Source organism: Netta rufina (assembly GCF_964035555.1).
Source record: "Netta rufina genome assembly, chromosome: 1".
NCBI classification, from domain to species: Eukaryota; Metazoa; Chordata; class Aves; order Anseriformes; family Anatidae; genus Netta; species Netta rufina.
In genome coordinates this window covers 202481790-202507397 of record NC_140123.1, presented here as the reverse complement: position 1 = coordinate 202507397, position 25608 = coordinate 202481790, and the positions used below count along the sequence as shown (strand labels likewise).

General features: G+C 41.4%; 2 protein-coding genes across 4 annotated transcripts; one reads left to right on the top strand and one right to left on the bottom strand.

The window, feature by feature from the left end:
* Window positions 1–1800: 1800 nt before the first annotated feature.
* KIN (Kin17 DNA and RNA binding protein) lies at window positions 1801–15738 on the bottom strand. 2 transcript variants are annotated; one of them, XM_084307018.1, is made up of 13 exons: window positions 15600–15738; window positions 14461–14555; window positions 13500–13543; window positions 13278–13400; window positions 12160–12341; window positions 10974–11022; window positions 10572–10629; window positions 6923–7046; window positions 6433–6483; window positions 5691–5759; window positions 4529–4628; window positions 4196–4296; window positions 1801–2725 (listed from the first exon to the last, which is right to left on the bottom strand). In XM_084307018.1, the coding sequence occupies exons 1-13, from the start codon at window positions 15711–15713 to the stop codon at window positions 2663–2665; spliced, it is 1173 nt and encodes a 390-aa protein (XP_084163144.1). In that variant the 5' UTR covers window positions 15714–15738; the 3' UTR covers window positions 1801–2662. The 2 variants fall into 2 exon arrangements, with proteins under 2 accessions (XP_084163144.1, XP_084163145.1); XM_084307019.1 differs by having other exon boundaries at window positions 6923–7043.
* Window positions 15739–15835: 97 nt separating this feature from the next.
* Window positions 15836–23108, top strand: ATP5F1C (ATP synthase F1 subunit gamma; the record flags this gene model as incomplete). Of its 2 annotated transcripts, XM_084289746.1 has the most annotated exons (9): window positions 15836–15994; window positions 16625–16659; window positions 17568–17699; window positions 18376–18580; window positions 19081–19224; window positions 19616–19680; window positions 20275–20430; window positions 21476–21572; window positions 22973–23108. In XM_084289746.1, the coding sequence occupies exons 1-9, from the start codon at window positions 15951–15953 to the stop codon at window positions 22974–22976; spliced, it is 882 nt and encodes a 293-aa protein (XP_084145872.1). In that variant the 5' UTR covers window positions 15836–15950. The 2 variants fall into 2 exon arrangements, with proteins under 2 accessions (XP_084145872.1, XP_084145873.1); XM_084289747.1 differs by lacking the exon at window positions 22973–23108 and having other exon boundaries at window positions 21476–21576.
* Between the last annotated feature and the right edge of the window lie 2500 nt (window positions 23109–25608).

Sequence of the window (25608 nt, the reverse complement as noted above, 5' to 3'; positions counted from 1 at the left end):
TCTGCTCCTTCACACCCCAAACAGTAGTTGTCAGCCTACCAAGCTGGATTGACCAAAGGTGACTTCATCCATTCTTTTATAAGTGATCAGTGTTTCAAAGTGTTTCAAATGTAACTCCCTTTTCCGTTAAAAATAAATAAATCTGTAATAAGGTGACATGCGGGAGTGGAGTCGGTATCTTGTACTTACCCTGTGTGATTTGGTGTATATTAAACCACATTAAAAATATTAACTACTTTGTAATATACATCTCATAGTAGACATGTCACAGCATTGTGACTTCTGTCGCGTGGGCAACAGCCACACACAGATGTAGAACTTAAGCTTTTGCCTTGTCAAAGCACTAGGAAAATGCAAGTTCAAGGACTGCTGGATTAAGAGAAAAGGAACGTGGGGTCTGGAATGGGTATCCTAAGGAGTCTCCAGTCTTTAAGCATGAGTTAACCAGTGGTCAGAAATGTCCTTGAAATGGCTGATAGTGCCATATTGCAGGGAAATAAATTGGATGAGCCCAAAATATCTTCCAGACTTTGCTTGTTTTTGGGAAAAATTTCAATGTCACAGTGAAGTTCATACCCAGATATAAAACTGGTAAAATCAGATAAAGAGCCTAGAATTCAGACTATACAGAAATCACCAACAGGACTAAAAGCTTCTCCTCCAGGGGGATTAGTTCTACCATTTCATGGCCCGTATGTGAAAAGCAGTGAATAATCATTCTCTGTTCATCTCCACACAACTCAACTTTTCTATTATATTCACTCTAACGTTTCAGGCTCTAGAATGTCAGGTGTAATTGTTTTCAGTGAGAGAAAAGCTGTTCAGTTTTTTCATTTATTCTCATTAGTCTCTTACATGCCTCTTCTTAATCAGAACCTGTCCTTTGAGAAAAGGTAGAGCTCTTTACACAATCCAGGTTGCTCAAACAGCCTAAATTGACAGCCAATCTTCTGTCTTCAGATCCCTTCTGCATTTTTTTTTTAGGTACTGCATTACTGCTAGACTTGCATTTATGTCTGGGATCCCTGGAAAGCCATTTGGTTCTCCTGTATGAGGTCATTCCAGACAGCAGCTTGTTTCACTAAGCCTTTGCAGTCTTTCAGCCTTCCTGCAGGGGTCCCCTGGAAACCACAAAATCATGGTTCTCTGAGGCAAAGAAAGGTACAATAGTGACTTCGCTGCTACTGACCCTGAACTGTAGATTGCAGTGCAACTGATGTCACGTCACTGAATGTGACATCACAACAGCATCCTGTCCTATGCGACCCTCAGCCCACTAAAGAAGGTGCTGAGTACCTCTTCTAAGAAAAAAAAAAATCAAGTCTCATGAAAGGATTTTTGCTCAAACACAGAAAATTGTTGTGTTAGCATGGCAAAAAAGTTCTACTATTCCCAGATGAGCAGACCAGATGGTCTTCTCACCTTCCCCAGCTTCCTACATCTCAGCTTCCCCCAAAAGCCACACAGCATCAAACACAGCAGCTTCCCACAGCTAAGATCTGCTCTGAAAGGTACAGGGGTATCAGTTTTCTTGCCATCAGGTTCCAGATCCACACAGTGTAATCAGAGGCAGACTGAACTATAAGGTGATGGTTTGTAGTTTGCCTGGGTTGTAGTTTGCCTGTAAAAGAAAAACTTGCACCTTTCTATTCCACAAGTAAGGCAGTTACAACAGTTGGACACTTTACTGTGCTCTTCAGTAGATATAAACCTACAGAGTGCCACCCAGTGTGTTTAAAAGGCTGAAAAGGAATACACTCACCTAAGAAAGGTTTACATTTATTCCTGAAAAGCCTTAAAAATATTGTACAAAATGTGTCAAAAAATAAAAAAATAATGTTAATCATTTAGCATCCACAGCAAAGTATGGAAACAATGGAAATATGAACAAAGGAAAAGGCTCTGGAAAACCCAAACAGCAATCACCAACTCATATCTGCACGCACTCAGGTTGGCATCCTAGAAAGCCCACAAGTAACATTTATCTTGGCAGTCCACATGCAGATAAATTGCATATTGGTATTATTAGAAGCCCTGAAAACAAGGTGATGGAGAAAGTTGATTATGTGGATTCTACTACAGATGATAAGTTAACTAAAAATAAGTTGGTAACAACACTTAATAAACCAGACCATTCTTTAGAAAAAATCCAGAATAATCCCTTGCAGCACTGCTACCTTCTTGCTATTCTGTTAATCCTTTCCCTTGTTCCTCCAGCCAGAATTTAATTTTGGCTGCAGGCTGAAAAGTGTGCAGTTTAAACTCCATTGGCCCTAACACTCTCCGCCCGCCTCAAGCAGTTATTGTAGGTAATTCTCTACCCTATGGAACTTGTAATGCACCTCAGTAAATAGAATACTCCAGCTTGCAGCTATCTGCTGTGTTTTACAACTGGAAATTGAATCAAGTATCATAAAATAACTTTGAAACAGAATCAGACAGAGTACTTCCACTGATAAGATTTCCACAAACATTTTATGTAACAAATTTATAGTGATTTTTAAATAAAACCAGTTTGCTCATGGTTGATTTCTATATACATTATAAATACATATACACAGAAAACAAAAACCCTGACATGGTAGAGTCTTGTATCTGCCTGGAAGAAGCCAGAAAGATGTTTTCGGGAACCAAAATCATCTCTTGATCCACAGTTAGCGCCTCAGGCAAGTTTGGAAATGTCTTCATACTGGATACCTTCAACTCGGCGTCCTTTTAAAGGTCCCTGGAAAATAACACAGTGTAAGAAATAAGATCAGAGCATAAACTCGTTTGTTGAATTTCCCACCAGAGAACTTAAAGTAACGTAGCTAAATAGGCCGTATCAAATCTTGCTGCATTCAGTCGTTTTTTAAGAAGCACAACTGAAATGAACAGTACTGGAAACCCCAGGCATTAGCATTTTTATCCGGTGCTGTGCACAGTAAAAGCACAACAGCTACTTTTCTGTTTAAGAGCTCTGCGCAAAAGCCACATATAAATACACAACGGCTGTTGTACAGATGATACATGGTGGAATGCATTTAAAAAAGAACTGCAGGTTTGGGATTTGTTCACAACACAGCATTTTCTGTTTCATTGCCTGCAATCTGACTGCAGAATGTGAAAAGGCTTCAATACTGTCCCAGAAATCTTTTCACGTTCAGGACACTTTGTGTTAGTTCAAGTTCCTCAAATTTTGGGGCAAATATAAGCAGCTGTTTTGAGTTGATTCACTGTAAGCTTCTAAGGAATAACAGATTTGATTTTGAATACAGACATGTTATATATAAAACTCCTGGTAACCTTACAATCATTAAGAAAATTCTCACAGACTTTAGTGGTTTTCAGAGGTAGTTTCACCCTTTTTTAATGTATAGACTTACAGTTCACACAGAAGGAGGTAATCTTTACATCTACTTATACAAGAACATGAGAAAAAGTAGCCTCCTTTCCCAAGACCAATGTTTCACAATCCTCATCTCCAGCCAAAGCTGTGGTTAGGACACCTGCACAGTCTGTCCTCAAGCAAATTCTCCAGAATTCCACATGGGCTGAGTTTCTGCAGCCCTTCTTTAAACAGGATACTAACAGGGTCTATCTCCTGCCATATCCACGAGTTTAGAGATGGTGTGGCAGAGGAGAGCAAAGAAATAGCCACAAACACAGAGGTGATCACGTGGCTTAACTTTAGCCCGGAGAAAGGTGGGATGTAAAAAAACAAACAGAGCCAAAAACAAACCTCAAATGTAGTTGTTAACTATAAACAAAACAACAGAGAAGCATATAAAGCCCCGTATTCAGACTAGTGGAAGGGAAGAGAAAAAGGGAGGAGAAAAATCACCTCCCTGCATATTTCACTTTTTTTTTTTTTTTTTTTTTTTTTTACCTTCCCACAAAACAGTGCAACAACAGCCACATTCAAAACAAACATACAAAATATTTTGCAAGTCTCTTTCAAGTTAAAAACTTGCCAAATTCAGCATCTGGGCATCTTCTTAAAAGCAAATAGCAGAACCTTAATCTGCAATGAAGAACAAGCAGCTGTTTTCCTACTGGTTGGGAATAGAGGGGTGAGCACAGCATTTTGTACACCATAAATCCCACCTATAAGACGGGATTAATGACACTTTTTTTTTTTTTTTTGTGAAAGCTCTCCAGCATACAGATGAAAGAGCACTCTACACAAACTAACCTTACAGCATTTTATACTTACAGAGTCGATGATTATTGTTGCTGAAAATTTCTTTTCATTGATAGATTCCAAGATGCCTTCGTTTCCCCTGTAACCACCATTTAATACCATAACTTTCTTGCCTGAAGTGAGAAATAGGAGAACGGTTACAAAGAGGGCTCCCAACTTCTTTTCATGGAGTTGGGTTCAACTTCACCACCCACCACAGAACAGGTTTCTCCTCGAGGCTCCAGCAAGCTGCCTTACAGCCTGCCCGTTCAAAGTGTTTTCAAGTGGATGATTTGTGGTTTAAAAGAACTGAAATTTAAGTTTTGCTGTGACTGCTAAGTTGGAAAACGAGCAGAACAGCCATACCTGGTGCTGGTATTACTGTCTCCAGATGTGTCTGATCAAGCTTCAGTTTGTCTCCAGAATCAATCATCTTCACAACTGCTGTGTATTTGTCAATCACTTCCTGTTGTGAAAGACAGAGGCCTAACAGTGACTATGACATCCAAAAATTCTCTAAGTTTACATTTTCAAAATTAACAAGTTCAGGACCGTGAGTCTGCATTTGTACATTTTCAAATGCAATGATGACTTCTGAGCTGTCCTAAAGGCATCCAGTTTCTGTAAGCCACCAGCTGGTCTCACTCTGAAGTTAAGGCTACCCTCAAAGCACTTCTCTTAAGCATCAATGACTGGTCTACTTTGTAAATGAAGACCAAAAATTTTGGTCAGCTTTGTCGGAAGGTTTTGTCAACCTTCAGATAAAGCTACCTTAGCTATCCTCTCAAAGATGGGGAGTAAATTCTTTCTCTCTTGGTGGGCTAAACTGGCGTTACTGCCTCTCAATAAGGAAAAATGTTACTGACCATCTTTACACCTAGCATAAACCACATTCAACCTCCCTTGTTCAGAGCTCAGTGGAAGACAGCCACCGGTACACATGACCTTCTAAGATGCTTACCAAAAAAAGCTGTGATTCTGAGCTCTCTATGCTCCTGTCAATCATTCAAAACACACTTGGGTGTTGTTCTTCGGTGCTCCTGCCAGAGACTGTTTGGCCTCGGACTACCTAGTACAGCATTATTTCACTGGCAGTGGCTAAAAGAAACCACTTCTGAACAGAGCAAGGCTTACAGACTGAAGATTTTGTACACAAAAGATATCTTGCTCAAAGGCAGCATGCGGTGTAAATATTTGTGCAAAACTGACTTGTCTCAGATTAAAATGCAATTGCACTGCTCTTGGTCTTCTCATACTGAAAAAGTGACCATTCCCCACAAGGGATGTGTTCATAGGGATAAGCTGGGCAGGACAAAAACAGCTAAAGGATCACTGAGTAAATGCAACTAAATCAATTCAGAGATTTGCTCGGCCCAGAGTAAGTCCCAGTGAAGTTAAGGTGAATTACAGCCCCATCAAGTGTTCACTCGAGGCTGAACAGCTTACACAGTGAAACAGAAAACTTCAGAAGTCATCTGATACCAGAACAACTTAACCAAAGCGATGTGCTTCCATTTGCACACTTTACCTTAACGACTCCTTTCTTTTTGTGATACTTCTCCCCCAGCTTTTTTGTGACAATTTTTACAACGATTTCCTGGAAGATTTGAAAGGAAGGAAAAAAAGAAAAAAAACACATTAAAATGACAAAATATACAAACAATTACACAATCTAATTACACATTCAAGTCACTCTAACCCCAGCCACAGTGACACTATGGACACACTGAAGGAAGCAGCAATAGCTGCTCTGCTCTCAGCATTCAGCACCTTGTATTTATCCTTGAATTGTTGGTTCCAAGTATAATCTCTCAGGACTTTTTTTGTTTTACATATTCTGTTACATTTTAATGTAGGATATAAAATGACAGCCCTCAGCAGTTAAAGGGCAGTTCTTGATCTAAAAAACAGTCTAAAATGAGGTCTCACAGCTCAAAGGCTGATGCTGAACTCTGCATCTCTGTAAGTCAACTACTAGCATAGGAAGAAGAGGGCTGTAAGTCACACCACGATTTAAACATCATCTGCAGAGACTGATGGCACCAACTCCCTAATTAAAGAATTCCACCCCATCTGAGATCTGGTATATGATGTTTCTAGTTGAGCATGACCTGCAGTCTGAGAGGGCAATTCCTCCCAGATACTTTAATTTCTCACATTTGGCAGCTTGGGAAATGAGTGAATTAAACTTGGAATCTGCTTTTGGATCTTTACATGCTTCAAATCACTAGCAGCTTCATTGTTTTGACAATAATTTTTAAGACACTTACAGGCTGCAACCAGTAGTCTGTTCGAGATATTCTTTTCTTCTCTTCTTCAAGCTACAGAACAACGAGAAATAATCACCATTTATTTTCTCCTTTTACCGCAGCTTCCCCATGCTTTCAAACAGCTGAACCAATTCTCCAGACCCACATCAAGCAGGGAAAAGTACAAGGGTATGCCATCATGTGTTTGCTGCACAAAAATGAATCTGATGAGATCTAGCAGTCCACAATAAAATGATGGAGATTTACATTTATTTCTGTCAAGATATTTTCTTCTCTTGCAAAAGCTGTATTCCTTTACTTCCAACATCTGGATTGTGTGGGGAGCACAGATGAGCAGCAGCAAACAGTTTTAAATGGGAAGTGAAATAGTTTTGCCTGATAGGACATGAAAGTCTGAATTCCACAGGAACTGAAGGTCTGAGGTAACTGAGGCCCTGGGAGAGTGGACTCATTGGGGTTATAAAGACAGAGATCCTTGCACAACTGTTACCTCCATAATCTCATCCAGTGCAGATTTCTTCTTTTTCTCTTTGGACTGACCAGAGCTATGAGACGATTCTTTTCTTTTAACTGCCCCTTCCGCTGTCTTCAATGCACTTGGTCCAAGGACGCTGCTGGAAGAACAAGATGGAGTTTTCACAGCAGACCTCAACTTGTCTCCTCTACCAAGCTGCATTTGAAGAACTGTTTGCACAAAAAGGCCTGCTGATCTTTCTGACTTCTGTCGCGCAACGTCACCTTCCAGACCACTCATGCCTCCTCTAGGACTGCACTTTGCAGCGAGAGCTGATCTCAAGGTGTGAGTTCCATGTCCCCTGATGCTCACTGCAAGCAGTCCAGTTAATGAAAACCACCTAGTGGGCAGTTCACCAGTGCAAAAGCTAAGAGTTGTCTGGGGGCTCGAGTTAAATGGTAAAGGCAAAAACAAGTCTGCAAATAAGAGTTTTACATTTGCTTGGAATATTTCCTTCAAATACTTGAATAAAAATGGCAAGCTTGTGGCTGTAGAGAAGCCACCTGGACTGAGCAACTCTCCAACACGGGTAGAGGCCTGGAAATCCTTCCAGACAGAGATAATCAATCAATCAGGCAGAGGGAGGGAAACAAGGGGAAATTGTAGAAAAGGGCTCTACACCCAGCAAATAAACACCACCTCCAGGGTCATATGTAAAAATAGGCAAACAGCCTATGATTTATGAAAGAAAAGAGCAATCAGCACAAATATTTTTATCTTAGGGATCAGGGAACACCTAGGTAAAGTGAGAACTGCTTAAAGGCAGCCTGTGTTTGCACATTTTTATAGAAAAACATTTGGATGCAGTAAAAATTAGGGTGTTTTCTCATCCAGAAAGGTGAAGAAGGTCACCTCTTACTGTGAGGTGGACAGTAAGATAATCTTACAGCCTTACAACAAACTTCATGTTTTGCCTGGGTTCTCTAGTGAGGATGTTGGAGGTACTAGCAAAGGGAAGATTCATAATGGGAACGAGATACAGAAATGGCAATAGAAACAAAATTGAGAGAAAAATCAAACGTGTCTCAAAGGAAGACTGGAAAACCTCCATAGTAGAGTTCTAGAAAAAACAGCGCATTAAACCACAAATCCAACAGCAAATACTTAAAATAAATATCTTATATAGAGCAAAATACAATTAAAACAACAACTGGAATGCCTACGTTTAAGAAAGAAAATGAATATGCTGTGAGGTCACTAAGGGATTCCTGGGTGCCAGGACTAAAACAAGTCTTATTTAAGGTATTCATCAAGGACCCTGGAACAAAGAGTGAGAGACCACCAACACTATTCAGGTGTGCCATCAGCATGGATGACACAAAAAAGATCTGGATGCAAGAAAGGACTGTTTTACCTTGAAAACTGTGTTTTACATGAGACAAAATTAACCAGCACGTTAGGCAAGCTCACATGCTTTGGAACAGTTTACTCTGAGTAGCTTCTGTCTACTGGAAGCTCAGTGTTTAAGAACAACAGAAGCAGAGGAGGGTCTAGCTATAAGCGTGGATGACAACTACCAACGCAGACCAACCATGAGGGTCAAACGCAACCCTAGGAGGCATCAAGCCAGACAAGTATTAGTGTCTTGCATAAGCCACGGTGAGGTTTCCTTTGCAGCATGCACAAATTGGATCAGCTCTCCTGTTCCAAGGAAGTTTAGCTGACTCTAGAACAAGAGCAAGGAAGGGATCAAGAAAACAAGGCCAGCACAGTAAAGGCTAGCACAGTATAAGCCTGCTCATGCAGTACAGGAAAGGTTGAAAGGCTAAAACTGTTCTCTATATATATTTAGTGCCTGAGGAGAAAGAATCACTGGGGAGAAAAACAACCATTTACATTAAACACCCGCACCAACACAAGACCAACTGGTATAAACTGGCCATGACTACATTTAGACAGAAAACTGTGGACAAATTCCTAAACATTAGGGCAAACAGGTTCTGAAGGAACTCCCCGTGGGATTATAGGGCTGGGGAGCCCCTGACTGCAGACAGCAGAGGCTGATCACTGTGTGGGCAGGACTGTGCACGGGTACATTTGCAGTAGGGTGACCTTGGCCATAGCTCCTACCTATTCCTTAATTAGAAGTAATTCTAATCTTGTCCACTAGAGCAGCCCCGTTAAGCAGGGATTTGAGGATATAAGTTCTCAAAGAAAAAAATAAACCCAGGGCCCTTGGTTTACTTAAAGGTGAGCATACAGAAAGCATCAGAAGCCGTTCCTGCAGCGGCGATTCCCAGCTCCGTGTCAGGTACATGGAAACACAACAGAGGGCACACCTCCCCTCTCACCCCCCTTCTCAGCAAGTCTCCAACTACATCTCTGTACCCTAAAACCAGGAGCCCCATGCCCTCCAAAATCCACCATCCACAGCCTATGGCCTCTTGGCCCTATTTCTGTCCCCATTCAGGAAATGCAAGCACTAATCCTTGGCAGGATTCTGCAGCGTGTGGTATCAGGTTGAACCCAAATGATCCTCAGCAGCAGCCAACACATCTCACAGCTGCAGAACACACCTTCAGGCTGACACAGGGAGGCAGGATTCACTTCAGTCATACATGGAAGCTATATCCCCAGTGACAGATAAACCGCAGGCCGTCACCTTACTGCGAAGGAGATATCCAAATTTTGCTTCAACACTACCTTTACAAAGCTTACACACAAGTACCTATCATATACTATGAAAAAATTAGACCTTCTGGTACCTGATTTCACATTCAGCCAAATTTTAACAAGCACCCTAAAAGCAAACTTGAGTTTTCTTCACTGAAACCATTCAAGTGAGTGTCTGCATTAAGTTTCAAACTCATCTTAAGCACAACTCAATGTTTAGGGATAATTTACAAGTATTCCTCTAAGCCTGCATCTGTATCTCTTATTGCAAAGAACTACTTTATTGTCTCATTTTCTGCCTGGCATATCACCCATCAGATACCTTATCTGGAAGCTAAGCTTATGATGAGAAGAAAGCTTTCGTTTTACCTGCAATACATTTAATTACAATATTGCCTCACAAGAAAAGATGTGCTGCTCATCACACAGTTCCCCAGACTGCTGTGAGTACAGATCATTCGCATTATTGATCTCTTCTGTCCGTGTTGCTTGTGGTTATATGATGACAATTAAATTTGTGAGCTTTAGAAAGATTTATGTCAGGTAGGTTCAGCTCCTTTAAAGATGATCAGGGAAAGTGTTACCTCCAATTAGACAAAGCAGTCAAAGGTTTTAGGAATTGAAATGAACAAGTCATGAATACCCATTCACAGAAGGCAGCTGGGACTAGATGGGATTCACTTTAAATAGTTTGATTAGATCCCTTATCCACTATCTCACATAATAATCTCTTCCTAGAGGAACCTACTACTGCTTATTACTTTATTGGCACCTACCACGGACCTTAGTGAATTCAAGAAGGCTCCTCACAGCATGCGTTTAAGATCTAACCATTCAACCACTTAAAATACAAAAGGAACCATGAAGCTGCCTAGTATCCCCTCCTGAATAAATGGCAGGATGAGACAGCAGACTCCAGATACTCCAGGACAACATACATCTTCCAATACAAATACCATTGACATGTAAGTAATTTGTAAAAGTCAAGGTTGTCCTTAAATTCTTTTCTCACCTGGTTTTAGAAGATGCTGCTACTGAAGTACTTGCTCCTTTGTTTAAATTAAATGCAACTGAAAAACAAAAACAAAACAAAAAAGAATTACTTTATGTCTATCTTTATATGTAAGTACATTGAAAGGTGTTACAATTTTAACAATCCACAAATGGGAAAGATCGTAAGATTTAAAACAAAAATTAGTAAGTATTTTCACTTTTAAAATAAACTAGTTCAAAAAATTACACTAGTTCAAAAAAAGTACACAAAAATTCTCTGTTTCCACATTTCCATTGCTCTTTTTAACTTATCTCAAAGTACTTTATGAAGCACTGAGCAAGACTTAGTTCTCATCACATTTTAGTCCCAAGATCAGCTTCTGTAAGTTCTAAAAAACGGCATGTTTCAAGAATCGGTTACCTTTTTCTTCTTCATTTTCTCTGTTCAGTTCAGTATAGACTGGTGCCTCCTGCCAAAAGAATACAAAATAGATTTCAGAAAGCTGAGCCAAGATATCATTTTTTTGTGATCACTGATTAGCTCAGTTTTACAGACTACTGTGAGGTTATCTAGTAACTGTAATAATCTGCCTGGCTTGATTCATACAATTATAAATTGAAAACATTATCTCATCACAGGCTGCTGTGCAAACTTAACTACTCAACACTCTCTCCAGAGATGCTGTCTAAACTTGCTTGATTCTAGCATGAAAGGAAAGGGGGCTTACCTTAAATTTTCTCATTTTGAACCAGCGTGATTAGACTGGTTTTTGGACAGACTGATAACCTAAAGAAGAAAAATACTGGAATCTTTCCAGATTTTTAGTACTAAAGGCTCAGACCATTTAAATTTCAATTAGTTTTAAATTAAGGAAAAGATAATTGCTTACAACTGCATTTAAATGTACCTATCAACATCCAGGATCAAATGAGAGGTCTCAATCCCAGGCAACAACACATAGGGAAGTCATGGAACGATGCCAAAGGAACAGCTCCCAAACTGCATGCTGGGACTATCAAAAAAAACTTTTCACTTTGTGGATTTGATTATTTCAGCCTCCCGGGTTACCTTAGCCTTCCTACTGTACTTGTTATTTGCAGCCCTAAAAGTTTTTAAAACATCATAAATGTAGACATCATCCTGGACATTGTTCACTCTCATATTTTAAAATCAGGATTTTTAAATTGCTTATGACTTGAAGAGAACTATTACTCACTTAGTGGTAAAGCAAGCCAGGTACAAAGCAATTCCAAGCGTTCCTCCAGAGCAGGCTATAATCTTAGATAAATGTTTAACAGAAGTTTCAGGACATAAGTGCAATAATGTGATGATTTAAGTATGGGAAAAGACAACATAAATCAAACCTGACATGGCTAGGATCAGACAGTAAGATGGGGAAATAATTTTTCTCTTGGTTTAGAGAAGAACAGTGCTGTAAATGCAGCCACAATTGCCCACTGCTCCCCAGTTTGAACTGGTGACCAGCTTGCAACCTGGTGCCTGAAGATTAGTCATCACCTTTTAACTGACTGCAAAGGAAATGCCAGTGGGAGGATCCTAGCAGCATTAACTGAACTGAAAGGAATTATAATGCAATTTTCCTCACCAGTTCCTTCCCCTCCAAGCCTCTCCTAACTTGCTGTTCAATGAATTTAGCAGTTTTTTCTTCGTCGTCAAGGTCTTGCTTCTTCTTCCTCTCTTGTTCCTGTTGCCTGCGAATAGTCTCTGGGTCCCTATCGATGTACTGAATGTACCAGCCTTTTGGAGTCTCATCCACCTTGCAAAGACCTAAAAACCCACAAGAAAAAATTAAATTAATACTAACAAACAACAAGGGAGGAACAAAGAATATATCAAGATCATTTTCATAGCTCACGTTTGCTATAATGACCTCTTCTTTAGGAATATTTAGGAATATTTAGGAAATACTTTTTTGTATATTTAATAGGGAGACAATACATCCCTTACAGGCCTAGTTAAATTGACTTTGAGTTATCTTTATTGATTGTTTCCTTCCTTCGGCTAGCCAGTTCTATTTGGAGATAGGCCAGAAGATGTAGTAAAGCAGACAGAATGCTTTCCTTATTGAAGAAAAGGCTTCCTTCACACTGTTTTAACAAGGAGGTAAACAGAAATCTAACGTCTATAAACACTATAGCATCACACTGTAGGAAACTTCATTATGCTCCCTTATTGTTACTGACACTCAGAGTGCCTTTTCAAACATTAAATGACTCACGAATGCATCCTGTAGTACACAGGCAATTAAGCCAATGTAAAATTTGTGGTACCACAGTACAACACTCTGTTCCCCCCACTGAACCCAAAATTGCTCAAGTTTAAACCCTTTCATTAGGTCAGGAATGAAAACAATTGTGTGCTTCTTGTCACCTTAAATCCTGAAGGATTCTGTATTTGTAAGAGATGTCCTGCCACAGTTTTTACTTTTTAAATGACAACTCTTGGAAGTTGACTTAGGATTTAGCATACCTCCAGTAACTACAGGAAAGGTTCACAATTGATGCACTTATCCCAGAGCACTGGCACTTTCCATAAGCAAATTCCTAACGGTTAGCACAGAAATGTGTTTGAACATCTGCTACACACATACAGGAGGGAAGGGAAAGAAACAGGAGAACTAACACAAATACTTATTGATTACTTATCAGCAATACCATTATCTAATAATTTTAAAATTTCCTGACCCTGACCAACCCTATTCACCTTCTCTCCCCAGCCATTTCGTGAAATCAGTCAGCGTCTCCCACTGCGTGGCGTTCATGTGGATGTGCTCGCGGTGACTGATGTATTCGTTGTACACGATGTTATTGTGGACTCTCTTGGTTCCTGAAACAGAATTAATATTAAACGTAAGTATTGGTCCTAGGAGAAACCAACCAAAAGGGAATCAAGAGACAACATTAAAAACAAGCAAACAATATTTACCAAATCGTCTTCTGAGCAGCTCTAGGAAATCATTTCGGAATTCCCTTAGGGGATAAAAATAAAGTATTTTAGGAAAATGTAAAGAATTACAGAGAGATTTTCTACTGTCATTAGCATTTATGTCACAGCAACATAAACAGGAGCACTCTTTGAGCTGAGCGTGATGAAATTCAGCTGCTCATTTCCCTCTTTTCAGTGAGGTGGCACTAAGCGCAGTGTGTACACATACAAGTTAAATCCTCCGAAGGCATTAATACCCTTTCAAAGGGATAAAAAAGAAAGAATGAAGCCTAAACACTTCCCGCTAATTGCTGGTATTTCATTACCAGCTATCTTCCAGGCTTGACTAACGGCTGACACAAAACACGAGGCAGGACAAAGGGCAGCAGCAGGCTGGAGAGATTGATCACTCATCTCGCTGCTAATTCAATGGCAGGAGGATAAAGCCTCCCTTCAGCCTCCTGCTGCAGCCAGCTGCACTGTCAGGCAGGTCAGCTGGACAAAGGAATGAGGGAAACAGCGAGACCCGGGGCAGATCACCAGCTTCTTATCTCCCTGCAATGGTTTTCAGCTCTTTGTAACTCTGTGAGCGTGACAGCCGCTGAGCTGGGGCACAACAGGGACATAATTTGTAAGGGAGAGCAACTCAGAACAGGGCTCAGACATGGGATAAAGCTGTCATACTTGGGATAAAAATCATCTGGGAGAAAAAGTTGCTGCATTTGGGGGTGAAAAAAAACTCAAATGGGATAAGATTGTCAGATTTTAAACATCGTGGCTCCCTGAAATCTCTTACGTGCTTTCAAGAGGAAACTTTTCAAAGAGCCATTAAAAATATAGCTGGCACTAAGGTGTATCAGAATAAAGTGTCTTCAGTGGGTCATAACTGGCCTTAAGAGGTCTGGCCGTGCAGATCCGACATAGGAATGCAGAGCTGGGTAAGAAGATGTAGCAAACTTACTCAGAGAAGTAATTCAGGAATTGCTGGGGATTCTCAGAAGCCAGCAGCAATTGCCTCTGGTGGGACTCGGACATGCAGTGACATTTGAAGCCATTCTATAAAACAAAAATAACTATTTTAGCTTTGTCTCAATTAGTTTGCTGCTCCTCCTGGTGAGGCAAGCCAGAAACAAAACCCTCCTGAGTTGAGGAAACCAGGAGGAAGAGGACACTCGCATTCCATGGGCATCTGGTCCCAGGTGAACACAACCAAAAAGAGGGGAAAGGGTCAGAGAGAAAAGATCTTTTTCTAACAGGAGAAGCAGGGAAGATCATGAGACAGAATGACAATGGTGGAAAAGTGACCTTACTGCACTCCAGATATGCAGCATCCCCTCAAGCACGTCACAGTACTCGTCCTGAACCCAAGGGAAACCACGACCTCCCTGAACTCCTAAGACTGATGAGAGCCACCTCATACTTATCCCCACTGCCCTGTTAAGGTTGTGGGGAGTGAATTACCCCACCAGGGTGGTTTGGAACCACCGCACTCTCCCTCTCACCCAGGGTTGATCAATCACTGTGTTGGGGATCGATTGTGCCTAAAGAAGGCTTGGGGCCACTGTGCTTTCTCTGAAGTGGCTCAGGGCTTCTTCCGGGGGGGGACTGGGGATCCCAGTGGGATAAATCCCTAATCCAATTGATCAGGAACCCTTCAGGTCCCACCCAGCTCCTCCCAAGGAGATTTTGATCCACACAGGAGGGGCTGCAAAGCCCCAGAACCTGAAGATCCCCCCCAGAAGAGATCCATACAGATCCTCTCCCAATCAGAGATCCCTGTCTCCCACTGAACGAGGTCCAGCCTCTCTCTGACAGACTCAAACCCCAACGGGAAGGATAAGAACACACAAAAGGCGACTGCAGGACGGCTGCCAGCCCTGCAACTCCTCCTGGGGACCTCACAAGAAGGTCAGGAGCCCAATACGCAACCCCTAAGGGGCCAGGGCCCTTCAGAAGCCCCCACACACCACCCCTAAGGAGGTCGAGGCCCTTTAGACGCCCTCACACGGCCCCTAGAGGGGTCGGGGCCCTTCAGGCGCCCCCCCCACAGCCCGAGGCCCCCCCTCAGGGGTAGGATTGGTGCACCCAGGCGGGGCTCACCTCATCGCGGCACTGCTTCTGGCACATCTGGCAGTACCAGCGGAGCTTCTGCAGCCCCTTGGACTTGATGCGGTTGGCGATGGCCTTGGGGCTGAGGAAATCCGACTTCCCCATGGCGCCCGCGGGCCGCCTCCTTCCCCCGGCACCCTCCCGGAAGTCACCGCCGGAAGTCGCCGAGGGGCACACCGGAAGTCACCGAGGTGCTGCCGGAAGTCGCCTTCCTTGAGCCCTGCGCGCGTGCGCGGTGCGGCGGCGCTGACCTTCAGCGGGGCTGGGGGGGGAGCCGCCGCCATCTTGGCCCCGGGCGCTGCCGCCGCCGCCGCCGCTGCCGCTGTCACCGCCACCGCCGCCATGTTGTGCCGGGGCGCTGCCGTCGGGCTTTACCAGCCGGCATGGTAACGGGAAGGGCTGGGGGGGAGCTGTGAGGAGGAGATGGGGTCGGGGGGGGAGCTGTGAGGGGTCTGGGGGGAGCTGTGAGGGGTCTGGGGGGAGCTGTGAGGGGTCTGGGGGGAGCTGTGAGGGGTCGGGGGGGAGCTGTGAGGGGGCAATGGGGCTGAGGGGAGCTCTGAGGGGGCGAAGGAGCAGGGGGAGCTGTGAGGGGAACGATGGGGCAAGGAAGGGGTCTCAGGGCTCTGCTCTTCACGGGCAGGCGGCTGGTGGTGCAGGGTGAGGGGATGGACAGGGCCAGGAGGGTGTTTGTCACAGTCTGGTTCCTCTTTGCTTTTCCTGGCTTTAAGTATTTAAGAAGAAAAACGTGAGATGTTTTGGAGGTTGTGCCCTTCTGGTGCCCTGCGCTTTGGGCCTTGGCTGCCTTACGCTGTTAGCTAAGGTAGTGGATAATCTATTAAGTGATATATCTAAAGAAGGGAACATGGAAGAAATGTGGAAGGTTTGGAGAGATGTGTCCCTGCTGAGGGGTGTTTTTTGAAAAATAACTGTTCTTAAATTTCCGCCTCTCATAAACGGACCTGTCTTTGACAGGTGTTGTAATGAACTGCCCTAATTTCTCCCACTTTCGTTTTCAGGGGCCAAGTCAGGAATATGGCAACTCTGAAAGACAGTAAGTGCTGCTTTGGCCTGCTTTTCGGAGGGAAAAATGTTGCAGGAAGGCCCTTTGTTAGATGATAATTTCAGTTGGTATCTGTTGGATAAAGTCATTGTGGTAGACCACAACAATGATATGTGAGCCTCATTGAACTTACATGAACCATGTGTCCTTCAGGAAAGTCACCGCTTAAAACATTGCTAGAACTAATTCAGGTGCCGTATAAGCAAACCAGCATAATCTTATTCAAACAAGTCTTAAGAGTAACTTTGTCAAATCTTTTAAAACAGGCTTTTGTTAATCTTTAAGTGAACAGAGCTTATTTTGTTATGTTTATTGTCCCACATTGGGGAATAAAAGGTGGTCTGAACGTTTCTGCTTTGATAATGCTTCTTTAAGCTATTACAGGTTTTTATACAGGGGCTTGGTCTTGGACTTGTTCTTAGGACACCTGTTTTGTTTCCTTTTCACATCAATATCTTTATGAATCTCATTGCCACAATCTAAACAGAGGAGGGAAGCTATTCTGTCTCTTTATAGTATTAGGTCTGGATTTGTGCCCTGTCATCCCAGAAAAGCTGGCAATATTCCTCAAATTAGGTGTTTGAGAAACAGGTAAAAATGGAAGGAAAGAGTAGTAAGTAAATCTTATGTTGGGGTAAATACTAAATTTATGTCTAGGGTGCAAAACTAACTGCTGTAAAAATGCATTTGTATTAGGTGGTTTGCTGTGTATGCTGTCTTGGTACAAACACACAGGGCATACCTTTTGTGAGGTTTATTTGGGTGTAGTTTATTTTTTTCTTCTTTGAGGAACGCGGGGAATGACTTCTGAATAGCTCTTGATAGCATTTTATTGCTTGTTTTCAATGTCATTGTGCCCCGTGTTAACTAGTTTTGACCTTCATCCGTTAACCTTCTAGTTACCCGGCGTTTGAAGTCCATCAAGAACATTCAGAAAATCACAAAGTCCATGAAGATGGTTTCTGCAGCAAAATACGCAAGAGCTGAGAGGGAGCTGAAGCCTGCTAGAATATATGGAACAGGAGCACTGGGTGAGAGAAGGCTTTTGCACTTCAATTTGGGAATAGAAGAGGGAAGCTTTTAGGATGTTGATTAAATGCCTACACTTTTAAATTCCTAGACTTTTAACCTTTTTGTAGATTTTTTTTCCAAACGAATTTGTATCCCTAAGCCACCGTTACCTGGAGTATTCCTTTATAAGTAATTTATGGAAAGATATGTTTAAGAGTTGTACTGTGAAATTCATTCTGATAACTGAATTATTTTTTAACTTTGTGTGGTTGTATAATTTACTTTATTAGTCATAAAAGCAACATCACTCAGATTTTTTGGCCTCCTTCTTCCTGTTAATGAAATAGTGTTGTACCTCCGGTAGCATCAGGTCTAATACTTAAAGGTACTGCCAAACCTTACTGGAAACTCTTGAACTGCACGTGCTTCTTGGACACTGGACTTGCAATCGGTGTCATTATTTAGTTGAAATTCACTGATGCAGAGGTGCAGGTGGCTTTGAATTGCTTCTTTGTCACCTGGTCAGATCATGTGCAAACTTGGAATGATTGTAAGGGAGGTAGAATTCACCTGGCTGTGATGTGGAATTCCTTTACAAGTGATTTTAACTGAAATTAGTCAAAGATGTTTTGATGGGACCTATTTGCTTCCTGGCACTTTTGAATAACTTACTTATTTCCTTTTTTTTGTTTTCAGCTCTGTATGAGAAAGCAGAAATTAAGGCACCCGAGGACAAGAAGAAGCACCTGCTTATTGGTGTGTCCTCTGACAGAGGTCTGTGTGGTGCTATCCATACATCTATTGCTAAAACCTTGAAGAATCAGATTACCAACCTCTCAAATGCGGGGAAAGAAGTTATGGTGGTTGGTGTAGGCGACAAGATTAGAGGCCTACTTCAGAGGTAAAAAAAAAAAAAATAAAAAAAATAAAAAAAATAAAGGAGAGGGGTTGGAGTTGTTTTTCTTTTTCCTGTTGTAGAAATTTTAAAATTGTAAAACTGCTCAAAGCTGTGTGGCATTCACAGCTAATTGCATTTTATTTAACTGTGCTAAATACAAGTTCCTTTAGATAAAAGAAAATTGCTGATGGGCTAAAATGGGTTTTGATCACTTGGATTTGACCACTGTCTTAAAAAACTGATGCATGACATTTCAGATTTGTTCCAAAAATGCAAGGTAGCAACATGAACCCTGTTGCAAGTGTCTGCTCATCATGAAGCTCTAGTTAAATTATAATCATAATTTAACTGGGGGAGGGAAGCAAAATTTCTCCCAGACCCTAATTCAGTAGGATACTTGGTTCCTAACACTAGTAAGTTAGTGTCATTCCTTGCCTCTTGGTGCTAGGTAGTTGTTTGCTAGAGCACCAGCTTGGTTCTGACACAGATTTTTGTTACTGCAGGACACACAGCAATTACTTCCTGATGACATTCAAAGAAGTGGGCCGGAGACCTCCTAGCTTTGGAGATGCTTCAATCATTGCTTCAGAGTTGCTAAACTCTGGGTACGAATTTGATGAAGGCTCTGTCATCTTCAATCGGTTCAGGTAAGGTTAAACTGAAGCTGCACTGGAAAGATCTTGGGTGAAAGACTTCCAAATAGGGTGTTGGTCCAGTGAAATAAAATGTGAAAACTGTGAATTGGCATGTTCAGTTTAGAAGATTCAGTGCGGTTTGTTATTGTTTGTGAAGACCTGATTTCGTGGTTTGGTCGTTCCTTTTTTTTTATAATAGCTATGGTTGGAGTTCTCTTTTTACTTGTATAGCTCGTGCTGTTCTATTTCCAGTCAGTGCATCGTTATATTTTTCAGGTATTTGATATCTCTTCGTCAGGAGTATCACAAAACTTTGAGGAATTAGAAGTTGTCTCTTAGAAGTTGATATTAAATGCTCAGTTGAGGCTCTTCAGCCAAAGCCTGTTATGCTTTTTTTATATAGGTCTGTCATCTCCTACAAAACTGATGAAAAACCAATCTTCTCGTTTGAAACAGTTGCTGGTGCTGGTAAGTAGCAAACTGGAAACCACCAGGTATGTCAAGGGATAGAAAGTATCTTTGCAGAGATTTTGCAAATAAAATGTTAGGTCATTGTATTAAGGTGACTGTATCATAAGTTTAAAATTTTGTTTTCTCTTGGCATTCCAAGGCTGACAAATCCAACGGCTGTGGGGAGGAAGGTGAAAAAGAAATGTTGTACTAATTTTGGTTTGAGACTTTTCTCTCAAGCAAGAATTGCATATGCAAAACCCTTGGTTCCAGTGTTTTTGGCATTGAGTGGTTTTGCGCTATTCAGTAGAAACACCCCAAAATGTTTGTGCAGCATTGTGCGGGAAGATTAAACATAATACACCACTGATACTTTGGCCCTTGTTAGAATCTGGCTTGCCAGTGATTAAACTTAATTAAAAACACCAAATATGTAATCTTGCTGGTTAATTTATGTTATGAAAGTAGACATAGTACAAGGAGAAAATCCCTCCACGTTGCCTTAAGTGGAAACAAGCTTTCGTACGACACGTTTTCCACATGATATTGTGGTGTTTTGTTAAAAGTAGTACAGCTTGGGTTTCTCTGAATCCACTCTTCCATATTTTACAGAAAGCCTAAGTATCTACGATGACATTGATGCTGATGTGCTGAGAAACTACCAGGAATTTACACTCGCAAATATTCTGTACTACTCCCTGAAGGAGTCCACCACCAGTGAGCAGAGTGCTAGGATGACCGCCATGGACAACGCAAGCAAAAACGCATGTGAGTCTGCTGCCTGGGTTATCCAGGACTTCAACTACTGACCTCCCTTTTCGCAATTTTTTGCTTCCAAAATGATCAGAAGTGAACCAGCTTCTCTCTTAATTACAACATTTTGTGTGAGCTAATTCTACTGTTGCTTTTTTTGGAACATGTGAACCTCATTTTGTCCCTGGAAAGAAAGATTGCTGTCAATTTTCTAGAAAACAAGACTAGGTGACTGAAAGCAAACTTAATGTTTTTTTAAATAAGAACATGAAATATTCAACTAACCTGGTGGCAGGCCTGAGGATTTCCATATTTATTTTATAAACCTGTATCTATTTGTAGGACTGATGTAACTAGTAATGCATCAATTTAAAGGTGGGGAAACTGAAACAGGTTAAATATTTTACCACCTGTCATGCAGAAAGTTGAGAATATGCAAGTATTCCTTGGGCGATGTCCAAATTGAGTGCACTGCAGTGAGTTGCAGTTGTTGTTAGTGGGAGAGTGCCAATAACATTTAGCGGGGCATGGTGATAAGACTTCAGTCTCAAGAAAGTAGTGTTGCATAAAGCTTACTGGAAGCTGAATGAAGCTGATGTGATATGCAGTAGGACTACCTGGAACTGTAAGTATAGGTCTCTGCTGACCTCTTTATCTTGAAAGTGGTGGTACAGTCTCCATTAAAAGGAAAAAAGAATTTAAAAAATCAGGCTCCATTTGCCATAACAGTAGTAACTTAGAAGGAAATATTGCTGGTATTTACAGGGAAATCTAACTTAAGCATACACTATTTGGTTTTATGTTAAAATAAGTGATAATGGTACTGTGGTATTTATTAGTCTGTCACCTGTTCTTTAGGTGTTTAGTTCAGTTGCCTCGAGCCAAATTATCTAGTTTCTAGATTGGCTATGAGTTGTATTACCTGTAGGGGAAACTGAAAAGTGCAGTGAGACTCTTGATCATCCCCGTGGATTTACAAGAATATTTGGTATTCTGTTCATTCAACTTTTCCTGTATTTGAATACTTACATGCTTAAATTCCCACCTTAATTTATTCTAGCTGAGATGATCGACAAATTGACCTTGACATTCAACCGTACCCGTCAAGCCGTCATTACCAAGGAGCTTATTGAGATCATCTCTGGTGCTGCTGCTCTGTGAGTACCCGTATAAACATGAAAGAGGAGTTTTTCCAAAGTCATGTCGTGCTTGCATCCAGCTTCAGTCAGGTTAACGGGGAAGGTCAAGGCGTGTAACTTCCAGAACCAAAGGGAAAACAGCCCATGGCATGACTCCCAAGTTTTTTCAGCTTGTGGCAGTTCTACTAACAAATGTGAAGCTTGACAGTCTTTTATGGCTAGATACGCTTCAAAAGCTGGTAAAATAGATTTTTAGCTTCAACACACATCCTTGCCTGAGCAGAGGATGTTTCCTCATTTTGGGTTTTGAATTGGTTTCCCCGTTGCCCCTGCTACATGTTTTTTTTCGTACTGTCTGCCTCAAGCAGCCCAGCGCATTGCTATAGTACAGCAGAGGAACTCAGGTGACTGAAATACCTTTGCATAAACCAGCCTTGTGTGTTCAGAAGTTTGGGGGAGGGGTTGGAAAGAAGAGGGAATTTCTAGAGTCTGTTGATGCCAACTGTGTATCATAAATGTTAAAGTTGAATATATTGCTTGTTTCCCTGAGAATGAAGTTCTGCAACTGTGTGTACGGCAGGTTACAAAATGTGTGGGCTTAGACCACACTTTGTAACTGCATGTAGCCAATGTGTATTACAGCTAACAGTTGAAAAACTTGTGGTGTACTCAAAGGTGCAAATACATGTGATAATACCCTGTATGGTTACAGTGTCTGGAATACATCCCCTATTGCTATTACGTGCTGTATTGTGCTCCTCACAATACATTTGCAGTTATGAATACTTGCATAGTTCTGCCTTAATTTGCATGAGTTGCTTGCTAACCTGCTTGTTCTGTTTTTTTCTCATAATACCATAACCAGGGATTAATCGACAAAAGAGGTTCAGCCAAATCCAAGAGGTAAAGTTATGGAATAGATTGCATTTAAAATGGAGGGTTTCTAAACGGAGTCTTAAACAAGGAAGTCAGAGTTCAGTGATGCTGTTCAGACAAATTTCTGCTCCCAGACAGCTGAGAAACTGCCCATTGCGAGTTTGAATCTAAGAGGTTAAGCATCAATTATTTTAAACAAACTATGCCCATAATAGCATACATCAATATTTGACAGTTTTCTATGTTTCTTTTTAATTGATGGGTTATTGGATTCATTTGAAATTACAGTTTATTTTTTTCTATAGTGCCTTGTAATGCTGTGCTATGACTTAAAAATGTCTGTAACACAGTGTACCTGAGGAGGGTTCCTTAGCAAAATAAGCACATTCAAAGCTCCAAGGAAAAACAGAATTGATATAGAGAATTTGAGGGGAGCGGGGAGTAAGGGAGATGAATGAGTTGATAAAGCATTTAGATTGGAGGAGATGAGTTTAAAAAAGAATTAATTGAAGGATTTTAATTTGATTCACTTTGCCTTACAGGTGAAGAAGAGTTCTTCTGAGCAGATGGTTTAACTTACCGGTGTCTGTGTTAATGAGACTGCTTTGCTATTTTGTGAAGAAGTGGTAAAGCCCCAGAAACATATGTAAATTCTTACAATAAACCACCTACATGAAACACGTGTTCTTGTTTGTCTATGGAGCAAATGCTTTCAGTTGTCTAAACATCTGGCTTTGATTTGATTGCTCTTTTAAAATATAATTTTTAAAGGCCATGAACCTTATTCTTTTAATTTCTGGCATAGAAAGCATATAAGTGGGAGCTTCTTTTGAAGAGTAAAAGAGATTCTGTGTTTAGTATACTAACACCTTGTGTTTTAAAGTGTTGGTTTTTTTGTATGTGTTGTATTGTGCCCTGAACGAGGGTAACGGAGGAATAACCTCTCTGGATCATGCAGTTGGAACACTGACCTCTATCTCATTTGAACACAATACTAGTACTGTTTCCAGAAGTTTGCATTCTAAAAGAAACTGAGCTGATGATATGAATCATTTCAGTGTTTAGTTGAAATGCACACTGTTTATATATATTTGAATGCTGTAAAATACAATAATGCTCCCATTTCCAGCCTTCACTGGGCGTGGCAGATATGAGAAAGGAAAAATGTGAATAAAAGGATACAGCAGAAGTGTAGGAAAAAAATAGTGGTGTAGTATGACCATTGTTGAATGTTGAAAAAGTTGGAAGCCCCCACCCCAAGTTCTGCAAATAAATCAAAAGCTCTGAAGGACTCGGCATCATACAGGACAGAAATGGGAAGAGGATCTGCAGAAGAGATCTGAAGAAAATGGATGTGGCATTAAGCATCAAACCCATCTGAGTTTGACAGCAGGGACGGGCATAAGCAGCCACATGCCGTTTGCTCAAGCTGCTCTTGGATTGAGTTAGCCCTAAGTCAGCTGGTCTAAAAACCATAAGTGCTGTTTGATCAATTCAATTTCTAGCTGACAGCTATGAGCCTGTAATTCTTGAAGCATAATTTTATTTTTATGTAGAACACTTAAATCAAGAAATCAAGCTTTGTCATGTTTCCTTTTCTACTTAAATGTGGGAAACTGTTTTAAACTTGGAAGCCTAGAACAGCAGTGGATTGTAATTTACTCTGTTGGGAGTTTGCCCTATACTTAACAATCTCATTTTTTGAGGTAGTCTTGATGATTTACATTCTACTTCTAATGTTGCACACCTGTAGGGCCAAAGCTTCCCAGCGGTGCCTGATTTCCACAGCTGCTGTTGTGGTGGAGCATTATTGACTCCTGTTGTCAGCACCTTGCATGCTCTGCTGATGCTGTGTAAAAATCCCACCTGGCTTTGCCCTGCCTGCCTGCAGCTGGGAATGCAGAGTGGGTAGGAGGCTCATGGGGTTGAGCAGGGATCCGTTTCTCACGTCCCAGATGAGAGGGATGGTGTGCAGGTGTAACACTGAGCATGAAAATGTTGGTCTCTTTGAAACTCGTTGGCAAATTGGGGTCTGCTGAAGAGGCCTGAGGCAGGAGGAACTCCGTGGTACAGCAGCAGCATGCTAGGGCACCCTGAAGTAGGGAAACAACCCTCCTGCCTTCTCCATTTTGTCTGATCATTCCCTTCTTTGTCCCCCATACAGCATGTCCCTCAATTCCCCTCAGGCAAGGAAATCCTTTCTATATCCACCAGCCTGCTTTCCCTCCCTACCCCTTCTAAGACACAAGGAAGTGGTTAGCACGCAGCCTGGGTCAAACGTGTTCCCACTGCAGGCCCTGGGGTGTCCTCGTCTTTTTGTGCTGCCCTCTTGCCCAGCAGGCTGCATTTTTGCCAGGGCTGCTGGACCTGCACCTGTGTAGCACGTTCTGCCTTGTGCCTTCAGCATTTTCAGGACTGTTCTGTGAATCCATTCTCTGTTGTTGAGATGATAGGTAAAGGTTAACAGGTATGTATGAGGTAAAGATTCTAATCTTTTGAGTAACAGCATCTGATTTTACAGCAGTTCAGACACTTCAGCCCTAACATCCTCTGATTTTGCAATCATTGCAATGACTACAAGAGCTCTGCATAAAATTTCTGACCTAGTATGATGCATTATATGCTCCTAGGTACCACAGAAGTAGCATGTCCACAGAAGAACATTCTTTCCAACTCTTTGAATCCCATGTTAATTCCCTTAAGAATACTTGTGAAATTTTGAACAGGTGAGCTGTGCATTTGCAGTTGCTTAAAACGCTCAAAAATTTTTTAGAAAATTGGAAGTGTCAGTTCAAAACTCCCCAAAGCTGCTTGGATTGAAGAGAGTGAGCAAAGAACATGCCGTGTCCTGAAAAATGATGAACTGACAGACTTTGTCATCAGTCTCGCTCCCCTCTCCCTAGATTGCAGGCTTGAGAGGTGGCTGACCTGAGAGACTAGACTGTTTATTGACTAATTAGCACACTACTAACTATCTAATAAATCAATGAGTAATTCACAAACTAATTAACTTCTGGTAATACAACACTGTTATTTACAATTCTGTGTTTCACACTCGGATTAGTTACACACAATGAGTTACAGTTCAGCTTTTGTGTTAGTGCCTACCCAAGCAGTATCATATAACACTTCCATTGCTCCTCACTCCACCCCTCGCACTACTAAATAACTATTATTT

Bases quoted from the DNA above. Each gene is read 5' to 3' on its own strand.
- KIN (XM_084307018.1), bottom strand. From the start codon at position 15,713: ATGGGGAAGTCGGATTTCCTCAGCCCCAAGGCCATCGCCAACCGCATC. The intron at 7,047-10,571 runs GTGAGAAAAGAA...TTGTTCTTCCAG, and splicing joins GCAGCATCTTCTAAAACCAG to CAGCGTCCTTGGACCAAGTG. The intron at 4,297-4,528 runs GTATGGCTGTTC...TTCTCACTTCAG, and splicing joins GACAGTAATACCAGCACCAG to GCAAGAAAGTTATGGTATTA.